Consider the following 13313-nt stretch of genomic DNA (forward strand, 5'->3'; position numbering starts at 1 on the left):
CCAGTAATATTTCTGAGGAGTTAAATAATTCAGTGGTTACAAAGCTCAAACACATTTAGCTATAACTGTGTCACCCAGAAGACCTTGTATAATCTATGTAAAGTAAGATTATCTATGTACCTTTATCTGTGTACAATAAAAATCACTAAGAATTTGACTACAGGAAGTGCTTTAATGAATTGTAAGGCAGAACAGTAATATTGATTCCATGTTAATTGCATAAAACATGGAATATTGATTTAATTAAGAAACCCTCATACAAATAATACATAACTTTGGTAGCGACTAGATTTTTAAAATATTTGTGATCCTACTGATGAACAAAATTTATATTTAAGGCACAAAGATACCATTTCTCTGCATCAGACATGTAAGAAAGTTGATAAATATTGTGTTGGAGTTTCTGCAGAAACAGACACTCATGTTGGCAATGGCAGTGTAAATTGGTGTAGCCTCTGTGGAGATAGAAATTTTAAATACTCTTCCATCTAGTAATTCACATCTAGGAATATATATCCCATAGAAATACTTAGGTAAGCTGGGCATGGTGGCTCATGCCTGCAATCCCAGCTACTCAGGAGGCTGAGGCAGGAGGATTGCTTGAGGCCAGGAATTCAAGACCAGCCTCAGCAACGTAGTGATACCCTGTCTCTAAAAAAATATATATATATAAATTAACCAGGAGCAGTGCTGCGCACCGGTAGTCCTAGCTTCTCAGGAGGCTGAAGTGAGACAATCCCTTGAAGCCAGGAGTTTGAGGCTGCAGTGAGCTGTGGAGTGCCCTGGGTAACAGAGTGTGACACTGTCTCTTAAAATTTTTAAAATTTAATTAAAAAATAAATATTCATATAAGCTGATGAATGGTTAGAAGGGAGAAAACTGCTGAGAAGCCTGGCTGAGCTGATGGTGTGTGTGAGAAGAGGGGTGTGTGCTAAAACAGCTAGCTGTTATGAAGCCAGTGAGCAGGTTAGAAGATTGGGGTGAGGACACAGAATGAGACAAGGTCGAGAAGAAAGTGATTGGGGAGGGATTTGAGAGTTCAAAATCCTCTGCGTGAGGTAGTTCTGACCAAGTCCAAGCTCTGACTTTGTTATGGGAGAGTTAGAATTAAGTGAATAAAAACATACCAAATATTGTAGAAGTATAATTGTGAGAGCCAAGTTTTTTGTGGGAGGATAATGTGAATGATTTCATTTCAGAAGAGAGCTTGCTGAGAGAAAGAGTCACCTGTGAAGGGGACAGTGAAGAAATGAAGCAGGGCAAACTGGTTGAATGAAACAGTCTCAAACCCTAGTGTAGCAGTGGTATATTATTTTCATTATGATGCTTAGAAAGTTGTACCTGATTAGATTTTGGAAATCATGTATAGACTGGAGTTTGAGGAAGAATCTGAAAGATGAACTTATATGATTTGTAGTAGTACTTCTTGTTGGTGCTGTTTTATTTCTGGGATCAAGATTGAAATTTATCAGAGAAATGGAAATGACAGTAAATGATGGCTGACGTTTTGTTTCAAGTTACTGCTGCGGTTTTATTGCATCTTTATTTGGAAACTTTTAGAACATATTTCTGGAAAGGCCAGAAAGTAGACTATCAAGTTTCTTGTCTTGTTTTCCTTTTTTCTATTTAGGTATATTAGGAAATAAACAATCCATAAGCATTGCTTCCTTTTGTCTGTAGCTTCCTCCTTATGTCTTTCTTTCTTTTTCCTTTTCACCTCTGCAGGCTCAGAACAGCCTGGCCGACCTGGCAGTCATGGATATGTTCGCTCCCCTTCCCCTTCAGTAAGAACTCAGGAGACCATGTTGCAACAGAGACCCAGTGTTTTCCAAGGAACCAATGGAACCAGTGTAATCACACCTTTGGATCCAACTGCTCAGCTACGAATCATGTCAGTCTCTTGTACATATTTTGACAAAAAAAGTCTCTTGTATATTCATTTTCAAATTTGTGACTGCAATAGTCTAAGTATAGTCATGCTTTTCTGCCCATGCCACAAAGGTTTTTTTGTTGTTGCAGTTTGTCCTTCCATCTCCCCACCACATTCCCAGCAAATGGTCTTCCCTTCACAGAGCTGTGATTTGGTTTTATTTACAGGCCACTGCCTGCTGGGGGCCCTTCAATAAGCCAAGGCCTGCCAGCCTCCCGTTACAACACTGCTGCGGATGCCCTGGCTGCTCTTGTGGATGCTGCAGCTTCTGCACCCCAGATGGATGTGTCCAAAACAAAAGAGAGTAAGCATGAAGCTGCCAGGTTAGAAGAAAATTTGAGAAGCAGGTCAGCAGCAGTTAGTGAACAGCAGCAGCTAGAGCAGAAAACCCTGGAGGTGGAGAAGAGATCTGTTCAGTGTTTATACACTTCTTCAGCCTTTCCAAGTGGCAAGCCCCAGCCTCATTCTTCAGTAGTTTATTCTGAGGCTGGGAAAGATAAAGGGCCTCCTCCAAAATCCAGATATGAGGAAGAGCTAAGGACCCGAGGGAAGACTACCATTACTGCAGCTAACTTCATAGACGTGATCATCACCCGGCAAATTGCCTCGGACAAGGATGCGAGGGAACGTGGCTCTCAAAGTTCAGACTCTTCTAGTAGCTGTATGTATCTCAATCTGAGTTTCACAATGTCATGTCTGAGTAAAGAATTACTTTATTCTTTAGGTCAAGTAGAACTATGTGGTATTTAAAAATCCTAATGCTTGATAGTAAATGTAATGCAAAAATGTATCTTCCGCTGTTTTTATGATTATTTAAATATCCCAGTTTCCTACATATAAGCCTATCAATGTATTTTCCACAAGAAAACTGTATCATTTATGTAATTAAATTTAGAAAGTAGAAGGCAGACCTTATTAACATATTTAGGCATCTGAAAGGTAGTGGATATATCGCCAGGCTCTGTGCTACTGAGGTATAATTTCTCAGGAAGCGTTTGCTAGGACATGGTTCTATATTTATGCCAATACCCCAAAGCCTCTAATATCCTTTTTCTAAGATGCAGATTTTTAAAAGTGAGACTACCTATTACTGGTGATTGGTATTTATATTGCATCTTTTTTGCAAGTTGGATTTTGTTCAGGTCTGGTTAGTCATTGTGATGGCTAGCCTGCAAATCTGTTGAAATTCACAGGTCTGCATTAAAATGCTAGAAAAGTTACTTTTTAAATTTTGTTTTAAACTATTGCCTCAATTCTATGTGGAATTGTAGAAAGAACAAGCAAGTATTTAAATAAGCATCTGCTAATACTGGAAGTAATTTAATCATATATAGTCATCTTTCTGTTATATCCATTGAATAAATTCAGTAGAGTTAGAGATCATGAAAAATAATGATTTCTTATGCTCCAGAATACAATGTGCAGTTCTTTTGATCTCTAAGTATCCACTAGCTTAATTATAATTTGTTTAGGTCATATCTGCCCCATTGCTGAGGCTTTTAGAGAGAGAGGGTAGTGTTGTGTAGACAAAAGACTTCTTTTAGCCTGAGATTAGGAAAATCTGCAATATAGATTTTCTGCATGCAGAAAATTGCTCGCTGAGAAAGAGATATTCTGTAGTTGTATGAATAGGTCTTTTGAAGGGAAGTCGCCAGCACACTGGGAGATCCCACCTGGGCTTATTGAATGGTATAGCACATGGGTTCCTTAATCATTGGATTAAACATTTCTTTTCAATTTGCATCACAAACCAAACCTTGCTGTAGGAATTTGATTTTCGGAAGGTTTGAAAATAGAAAGCTCATCTTTTCTGAGTGTCCATGTCTCTGTGTGTGGTTATCATTTTCATCACTGGTCAGTGAATTCCATGATGTCCAAAGGCTATGTACAGTTCTTCAGTGTGGCTTTCAGTTTGACTCTTGAGAGCCCCCCTCACCCTGAAGGTGAAGTCCATTGCAATAGTCTTGCCCCTTAAGGCTTCAAGAGCAATGTGAACACAGTTCGGAATCAGACTTTCTACTGAGTGAATATTGGAAGTTGTAAGCAGATTTAGGATGTTGAATACATAAACAGTGATGAGTAACAGTGGGTACAAAAGTCACAAACTGCTGTAAACTTCTTAGAATATAGTGATTTATTTTAGTTTCTCAATGATCATTTCTGTCCCATTTATCAAGTTTCCAATCTCCTAAGTGTACTAGCACCCAGGTAGCTGCCGTTTCCATGACCTGGTGGGGATAGGAAGGACTCTTGAGTACCAGAGTTGCAGGTGGTGGCTAGGGAGCAGAGTTCATTCCCACCTGCTGCATCTGTGTCCAGCCAGGGCCATGTACCCTTTGGAGCTCTGACAGTGCTCTCAGATTCTATAGTGTAGTTTGTAGATGTGAAGAGCCCTCTGAATTCAGAGGTTCCTGAACAGGTGGTTACATCTGCTCCCAACTGTCAGCTCTGAGGCCATGGCAGGACTGTGAAAAGCTGCCTGTTAGCCCCACTGCACAGCCCCTCTGTTTACTTGGGAACTGCGTCTTAGAGGAGGTCCTTTTTGATGTGGGTATCCTCCAGAGTTGGTTGACATCCTCCCTTTCTGGGAATATACTTCCCTTCAGACATTCTCTACCATTTCTGGTTATTTTCACAATGTAACACAGTGCTAATAAATTATTAATATTTGGAGGAACTTTTGTTAGCAATACTCCAATTATTTGAGAAAATCATTATATATAGTGTTATATAATCCATAGCTTTAAAATCATCATGGTAGTGAATGAAGCAGCTTTATAGCCTCAGCGTTTTTCTAAGAACAGAATGTCCCACGGAATTGGAATTATTGGAATCAGTTATTGAGATCTACTCCCTTATTTGTTTATTAACCTCTTTCCATAAATGTTTCCCTGATTTCTTTTCCAGCTCCCAGGAAAAATATCATAAATCTGTTCTCTGTTCTGCCTCATTCATTCCAGTATTTATTATTGTGCTTTAAAACGTGTCTTTTTTTTTTTTGAGACGGAGTTTCGCTCTTGTTGCCCAGGATGGAGTGCAATGGTGCAATCTCAGCTCACCAAAACCTCTGCCTCCTGGGTTCAAGCGATTCTCCTGCCTCAGCCTCCCGAGTAGCTGGGATTACAGGCATGAGCCACCACGCCTGACTAATTTTGTGTTTTTTTAGTAGAGACAGGGTTTCTCCACGTTGGTCAGGCTGGTCTCAAACCCCCGACCTCAGGTGACCCACCTGCCTCGGCCTCCCAAAGTGCTGGGATTACAGGTGTGAGCCACCGTGCCTGGCCTAAAACGTCTTAAAGTTCATAAAACTTCAGAAAACCCTCATTAACCTGGAATACCATTGAACATGGTTGATCAGAATTGAAAATATGCTATAGGTTTGAAGAACTTAGACTTTAGAAACTTTTCCCAGGATTAGTTTTAAAATAAGATTTTCTTTTCTTAAAGTATCTTCTCACAGGTATGAAACACCTAGCGATGCTATTGAAGTGATAAGTCCTGCCAGCTCACCTGCGCCACCCCAGGAAAAACTGCAGACCTATCAGCCAGAGGTTGTTAAGGCAAATCAAGCCGAAAGTATGTCTTCTTAAGCTACCATTTACATGTTTTCATATTTGCATTTATCATTTGCTTCTAATTATCTGTCTAGACCATGGTAAGAATTAACTTGTTTTGTTTATTTTAGGGTAATCTTACATGAGCCTGCTTTAGAAACAGCTATCGATTCTTTTTTATTTTTTTAATGATACAGAAAATAGTTTATATTAATTTTGTTTGCTTCTGCATTTATATTTTGTTCTAGTCCTCAGACTTCTGTCAGTGAATAATTTTTTTTTTCCAAAATTAAGATAAGGTTTTTTTTTTTTTTTTTTTTTTTGGAGAGGGAGTCTGGCTCTGTCGCCCAGGATGGAGTGCAGTGGCCGGATCTCAGCTCACTGCAAGCTCCGCCTCCCAGGTTTACGCCATTCTCCTGCCTCAGCCTCCCAAGTAGCTGGGACTACAGGCACCAGCCACCTCGCCCGGCTAGGTTTTTTTTGTATTTTTTTAGTAGAGACGGGGTTTCACCGTGTTAGCCAGGATGGTCTCGAACTCCTGACCTCGTGATCCGCCCGTCTCGGCCTCCCAAAGTGCTGAGTGCAGGCCTCCCAAAGCCTGGCCTCAGTTACAGGCTTGAGCCACCGCGCCCGGCCAAGATAAGTTTTTTGTTTGGAGCTGTGTACCACATCCTTTCATGTGTTCTTCTGAATTATATTTAATCTTTGATAATGAGTGAAAGGCACAGACATTCCTGGAGTAAGACATCTATGTGTTCTCTACTAGACGATGCTACCAGACAATATGAAGGACCATTACATCACTATCGACCACAGCAGGAATCACCGTCTCCCCAACAACAGCTGCCCCCTTCCTCACAGGCAGAGGGAATGGGGCAGGTGCCCAGGACCCATCGGCTGATCACACTTGCTGATCACATCTGTGTAAGTTTTTCATTATTCTTATTAGCTGATTTTCTTTTTTGATAGTGGGGAAAGCAGATTTCATATAGAAAAATTTATAATAAAGATATCTAGATTTCTTAATACTTTTTTTTTTTGCAAGTACTCAATTTTACCACTTCCTTCTTTTCTCATTCACAGCAAATTATCACACAAGATTTTGCTAGAAATCAAGTTTCCTCGCAGACTCCCCAGCAGCCTCCTACTTCTACATTCCAGAACTCACCATCTGCTTTGGTGTCTACACCTGTGAGGACTAAAACGTCCAATCGTTACAGCCCAGAATCCCAGGCTCAGTCTGTCCATCATCAAAGACCAGGTTCAAGAGTCTCTCCAGAAAATCTTGTGGACAAATCCAGGGGAAGGTATGATCTTTATTCCAAATTATATATAAATTTCCCAACAGTAAAACAAATGGAATATATCTACAGGATAAGGAATCTGTTTCTCACAACTAAAGTTCATTTGCCTTTAATCCCTGGAAAGTGTAAATGAGCTTTGTTCCCCTGAATATTATTCTTAGAATGTCCACTGTCTTGGCATTTGGTACTACGTCTTTTTAATATATATTCAAAAGATGATTATATTCTGTTGGTTGGTTTGTAAAGACAGTTAAGAAGAATGTGTAGCACTTTGGGAGGCTGAGGCGGGCGGATCATGAGGTCAGGAGATCCAGACCATCCTGGCTAACACGGTGAAACCCCGTCTCTACTAAAAATACAAAAAATTAGCCGGGCGTGGTGGCGGTGCCTGTAGTCCCACCTACTCGCGAGGCTGAGGCAGGAGAATGGCGGGAACCCGGGAGGCGGAGCTTGCAGTGAGCACAGATCGTACCACTGCACTGCAGCCTGGGCGACAGAGCGAGACTCTGCCTCAAAAAAAAAAAAAAGAATGTGTAGTTTGGTAGTGGTTTAGGGACACTTCAGTGGTCCTTCCTAATAATACCTCTCATATTTATCTGTCTCAGTGGTTTCTACTGGGTCAGCATCAGTAGAAGTTTAAGAAGGTGATAATCAACCAGGCACAGTGGCTTATACCTGTAATGCCAGCACTTTGGGAGGCTGAGGTAGGAGGATTGCTTGAGCCCAGGAATTTGAGATCAGCCTGGACAACATAGTGAGATCTCATCTGTACAAAAAAAACTTAAAAAAAAAAAAAACTATCTATCTATATATAGTTTGTTTGCTTCTGCATTTATATTTTATTCTAGTCCTTAGACTTCTGTCAGTGTATATCTATACACACACATATATATACACACACACACACACATATATTTTAAGGTGACATTAAATAAAGGAAAGGGAAGCCAATAGTGGCACCATGAGTGGAAACATGTTATATGCCAGGGCTCTCTGATAAAGAGCATATATTCTTACCTGATATTCTGTGTTTGGTTAAAATAAGATGGATGCAGGATTCTTGCTTCAAAGTGGTAGACTAAATATTAGCACATGTTAAATTATAGTTAACAAGCACAAGGGAAATAAATTTAAGAATGCTGAGAAGGCTGAGCATGGTGGCTCATGCCTGCAATCCTAGCACTTTGGGAAGCCAAGGTGGGGGCATCACCTGAGGTCAGGAGTTCAAGACCAACCTGGCCAAAATGGTGAAACCCTGTCTCTACAAAAATACAAAAAAAAAAAAAAAAAACAAACTTTTAGCCAGGTATGATGGCAGGTGCCTGTAATCCCAGCTACTCAGAAGGCTGAGGCAGAAGAATCGCTTGAACCTGAGATCATGCCATTGCACTCCAGCCTGGGTGACAGAATGAGACTCTGTCTCAAAAAAAAAAAAAAAAGAATGCTGAGAACAAGACTGAGATATTGGCAGATCAAAGATTCTGGCAAATACCTGGAAGACATAGAGGACAGATGAGCCAGAGTAATGGAAGCCATGGCTCAGAGCCCAAAAAAGAGAAATTTGTAGCAGAAGTGATTCTCCAGCCTACCTACCAACCCATCGAAGTGAGCAAAGAGCAGAAAGAAGAATATAAATGAGAAACTAGATGGTCTTCTTTTAAAAAAAAAAAAAAAAAATTATTGTGGAAGTTTTCAAATACATACAAAAGTAGAGAGAACAAGTATAATACACCTCTAGGAATCTATCACCCAATTTTGGTAATCATCAGTGTATAACGAGTTTTGTTTAATTTTTATCCCTGCTTGCCCCAACCCCTAAACTGCATAATTTAGTCGTTAGAAGAAGCTGGATAGCCTTAAGGATAAGATGAAAGCACATTTATTCCCTGTTAGCCAAAACAAAACCAAAAAAAGAAAAGAAATGCAATTATCAAGAAAAATGGAAAACTATATAGCACTGCCATGGTCCATTCCTGATGAAAATGTTTACACAATCTGTGGTGTTAGAAAACAGAATCAACTGGTTTTCATTTTAGTTATTTATTTATTTTACTTTCATTTTAAGTTCAGGAGTACATGTGCAGGTTTATTAAGGTAAACTTGTGTCGTGGGGGTTTGTTGTAAAGATTATTCTGTCACCCAGGTATTAAGCCTGGTACCCATTAGTTATTTTTTCCTGAGCCTCCTCCTCCCACCCTCCACCCTCCAATAGGCCCCAGTGTGTGTTGTTTTCTTCCATGTGTCCGTGTGTTCTCACCATTTAGCTCCCACTTATAAGTGAGAACACGTGGTATTTGGTTTTCTGGTTTTGCGTTAGTTTGCTAAGGATAATGGCCTCCAGCTCCATCCATGTCCCTGAAAGGGACAGGAGCTCATTCTTTTTAATGGCTCCATAGTATTCCATGATGTATATGTACTACATTGTCTTTATCCAGTCAATCACTGATGGGCACTTGGGTTGATTCCATGTCTTTGCTGTTGTCAGTAGTGCTACAGTGAACATACACGTGCATGTGTCTTTATAATAGAATGATTTGTATTTTCTTTGGGTATATATTCAGTAATGGGATTGTTGGGTTGATTGGTAGTTGTGTATTTAGGTGTTTGAGGAATTTCCACAGTGCCTTCCACAGTGGTTGAACTAATTTACACTCCCACCAACAGTGTATAAGTGTTCCATTTTCTCCACAACCTTTCCAGGATCCGTTATTTTTTCACTTTTTAGTAGCCATTCTGACTGGTGTGAGATGGTAGCTCATTGTGGTTTTGATTTGCACTTCTCTCTCTCTCTCTCTTTTTTTTGGAACAGAGTCTTGCCCTGTTGCCCAGGCTGGAGTGCAGTGGTGCGATCTCAGCTCACTGCAACCTCCACCTCCCAGGTTCAAGTGATTCTTCTGCCTCAGCCTCACAAGTAGCTAGGATTACAAGGCTCCTGCCACCATACTCAGTTAATTTTTGTATTTTTAGTAGAGACACGGTTTCACTATGTTGGCCAGGCTGGTCTCGAACTCCTGACCTCAGTTGATCCACCCGCCTCAGCTTCCCAAAGTGGTGGGATTACAGGCATGAGCCAGTGCACCCGACTTGATTTGCACTTCTCTAATGATCAGTGATACTGAGTTTTTTTTCATATGCTTCTTGGCTGCATGTATGTCTTCTTTTGAAGAGTGTCTGTTCATGTCCTTTGCCCACTCTTTCTTTTTTTATCTCATTCTGTTTGGCCAGGCTGGATTTCAGTGGTGCAGTCTCAGCTCACAGCAGCCTCAACCCTCCCAGGCTCAGGTGATTCTCCCACCTCAGCCTCCCAAGTAGCTGGGATTACAGGCACACACCACCACACTCACTTTGCCTCCTCTTTAGTGGAGTTGTTTTTTTCTTGTATTTGTTTAAGCTCTTTATACATGCTGGATATTAGACCATTGTCAGATGCATAGTTGGCAAAATTTTTCTCCCGTTCTGTAGGTTGTCTGTTCACTCTGTTGATAGTTTCCTTTGCTGTGCAGAAGGTCTTTAGTTAGACCCCCCTTGTCAATTTTTGCTTTTGTTCCAGTTGCTTTTGGTGTCTTTGTTATGAAATCTTTGTCCCTGCTGATGTCCTGAAAGGCATTTCCTAGGTTGTCTTCCAAGGTTTTTATAGTTTTTTTTTTTTTCCCACATTTGAGTCTTTAATCTATCTTGGGTTAATTTTAATGTATGGCATAAAGAAAGGGCCCAGTTTCAATCTTCTGCATGTGATAGCCAGTTATCCCAGCACCATTTATTGATAGGGAATCCTTTCCTTATTGCTTGTTTTTGTTAGGTTTGTTGAAGATCAGACACTTGTGACACTTGTAGGTGTGAGGCCTTATTTCTGGGTTCTCTGTTCTGTTCCATTCGTCTGTGTATCTTATTTTTGTACCAGTACAATACTGTTTTGGTTACTGTAGCCCTGTATTATAATTTGAAGTCAGGTAGTGTGACACTTACAGCTGTGTTCTTTTTGCTTAGTATTGCCTTGGCTATTCAGGCTCTTTTTTGGATGTATATGAATTTTAAAATAGTTTTTTCTAGTTCTGTGAAGAATGTCATTGGTAGTTTAATAGAAATAGCATTTAATCTGTAATATGCATTGGGCAGTATGGCCATTTTAACGATACTGATTCTTCTATCCATGAGCATGGGATGTTTTTTCATTTGTATATGTCATCTTTTATTTCTTTGAGAAGTGTTTTGTAGTTCCCCTTGTAGAGATCTTTCACCTCCCTGGTTAGCTGTATTCCTAGGTATTTTATTATTTTTGTGGTGGTTGTGAATCAAATTGCATTCCTTATTTGGCTCTCATTGGTGTATAGGAATGCTAGTGATTTTTCTTTTTTTTTTTTTTTTGCACACTGATGTACCCTGAGACTTTGCTGAAGTTGTTTTTCAGCTTAAGGAGCTTTGGGGCTAAGACTATGGAGTTTTCTAGATATGTGGTTATGCCTCTGCAAACAGAGATAGTTTGACTTCTTTTCTTCCTATTTGGATGCCCTTTCTTTCTTTCTCTTGCCTGATCACCCTGGTCAGGACTTCCAATAGGATGTTGAATAAAAATGGTGACAGAGGGCATCCTTGTCTTGTGCTGGCTTTCAAGAGGAATGCTTCCAGCTTTTCCCCATTCAGTATGATTTGGCTGTGGGTTTTCATATATGGCTTTTTATTATGTTGAGGTATGTTCCTTCAATACCTAGTTTACTGAGAGTTTTTAACATGAAAGGGTATTAAATTTTATTGAAAGCCTTTTATGCATCTATTGAGATTTGTGTATATTGAACTAACCTTGCATCCCAGGGATAAAATCTACTTGATTGTGGTGGATAAGCTGTTTAGTGTTTTGCTGGATTTGGTTTGCCAGTATTTTGTTGAGGATTTTTGCATTGATGTTCATCAAGGATATTGGCTGGAAGTTTTCTTTTTATTGTTGTTGTGTCTCTGCCAAGTTTTGGTATCAGGATGATGCTGGCCTATCAGGAGAACCTGCTCCCGATGTTTAATGTGGGTTCTTTTCTGTTTCCGAAGTGTCTTGGCTGGGTTGAGAAATAAAGGGAAAGAGCACAAGAGACAGAAATTTAAAGCTGGGTGTCCAGGGGAGACATCACATGGCGGCAGGATCCGTGATGTTCTCCGAGCTGTAAAACCAGCAAGTTTTTATTAGCGATTTTCAAAAGGGGAGGGAGTACATGAATAGGGTGTGGGTCACAGAGATCACATACTTCACAAAGTAATAAAATATCACAAAGCAAATGGAGGCAGGGCAAGATCACATGACCACCTGCTGAGGTGAAATTAAAATTGCTAATGAAGTTTCGGGCACTGTGCCCGAAACAGTGATAGCATTGTTTACATCTTATCAGGAAACAGGGTTTGAGAGCAGATAACCTGTCTGACCACAATTTATTAGGCGGGAATTTTCCTCGTCCTAATAAGCCTGGGAGCACTACAGGAGACCGGGGCTTATTTCATCCCGTCGGCTTCGACCATAAAAGACAAAAGATGGCAGGCTTCTAAAGGGGCCATGTATAAGCCTACCTTCAGGGCACATTCTCTTTCTCAGGGATGTTGCTTGCTGAGAAAAAGAATTCAGCGATACTTCTCCTGTTTGCTTTTGAAAGAGGAGAAATATAGCTCTGTTCTGTCCGGCTCACCAGCGGCCAGTTCAAAGTTCCTCTCTTGTTCCCTGAACGTCGCTGTTATCCTGTTCTTTTTTTAAGATGCCCAGATTTCATATTGTTCAAACACACATGCTCTACAAACAATTTGTGCAGTTGACACAATCACAGGGTCCTGAGGCAACATTCATCCTCCTCAGTTTAGAAAGAAGAAGACGGGATTAAGAGATTAAAGACAGGCATAGGAAATCACAAGGATATTCACTGGGGAAGTGATAAGTGTCCATGAAATCGCCACAATTTATGTTCAGAGATTACAATAAAGACAGGTGTAAGAAATTAGAAAAGTACTAATTTGGGGAACTAATAAATGTCCATGAAATCTTCACAATGTATGTTCCTCTGCCGTGGCTTCAGCCGGTCCCTCTGTTCAGGGTCCCTGACTTCCCACAATACTGGCCTCATAGAATGAGATAGGGAGGAGTCCTTTCTCAATGTTTGGAATATTTTCAGCAGGAATAGCTCCAGCTCTTTTTGTACATCTGGTAGAATTCAGCTGTGAATGTGTCTGGTCATGGGCTTTTTTTTTGGGTGGTAGGCTATTTATTACTGACTCAATTGCAGAGCACGTTATTGGTCTGTTCAGGGAATCAGTTTTTTCCTGGTTCAGTTTTGGGAGGGTGTATGTGTCCAGAAAATTATCCATTTCTTCTAGATTTCCTAGGTTATATGCATAAAGGTGTTCATAATATTCTAATGATTGTGTTTCTGTGGGGTCAGTGGTAATATTCCCCTTGTCATTTCTGATTGTGTTTATTTGAATCTTCTCTATTAGTCTTAAGTAGTGGTCTGTTTTATTAATTTTTTCTAAAACCCAGATCCTGAAGCCGGGCATGGT

At 40.3% G+C, this 13313-nt stretch overlaps 1 protein-coding gene across 13 annotated transcripts in view; it reads left to right on the top strand.

The window, feature by feature from the left end:
* Window positions 1-13313, top strand: part of NCOR1 (nuclear receptor corepressor 1) — a 187565-nt gene that overhangs the window by 151719 nt on the left and 22533 nt on the right. For 11 of the 13 annotated variants that reach the window (XM_023192154.3, XM_023192159.3, XM_023192158.3 and 8 more), the window contains 5 exons: window positions 1726-1891; window positions 2098-2591; window positions 5378-5506; window positions 6251-6408; window positions 6568-6791. In XM_023192154.3, coding sequence (XP_023047922.1) covers window positions 1726-1891; window positions 2098-2591; window positions 5378-5506; window positions 6251-6408; window positions 6568-6791 — 1171 coding nt within the window. The remainder of the gene's footprint in view (window positions 1-1725; window positions 1892-2097; window positions 2592-5377; window positions 5507-6250; window positions 6409-6567; window positions 6792-13313) is intronic. The other 2 variants (XM_023192166.3, XM_023192167.3) reach the window with 1 other exon arrangement.

This window comes from Piliocolobus tephrosceles, chromosome 16 (genome assembly GCF_002776525.5).
Source record: "Piliocolobus tephrosceles isolate RC106 chromosome 16, ASM277652v3, whole genome shotgun sequence".
NCBI classification, from domain to species: domain Eukaryota; kingdom Metazoa; phylum Chordata; class Mammalia; order Primates; family Cercopithecidae; genus Piliocolobus; species Piliocolobus tephrosceles.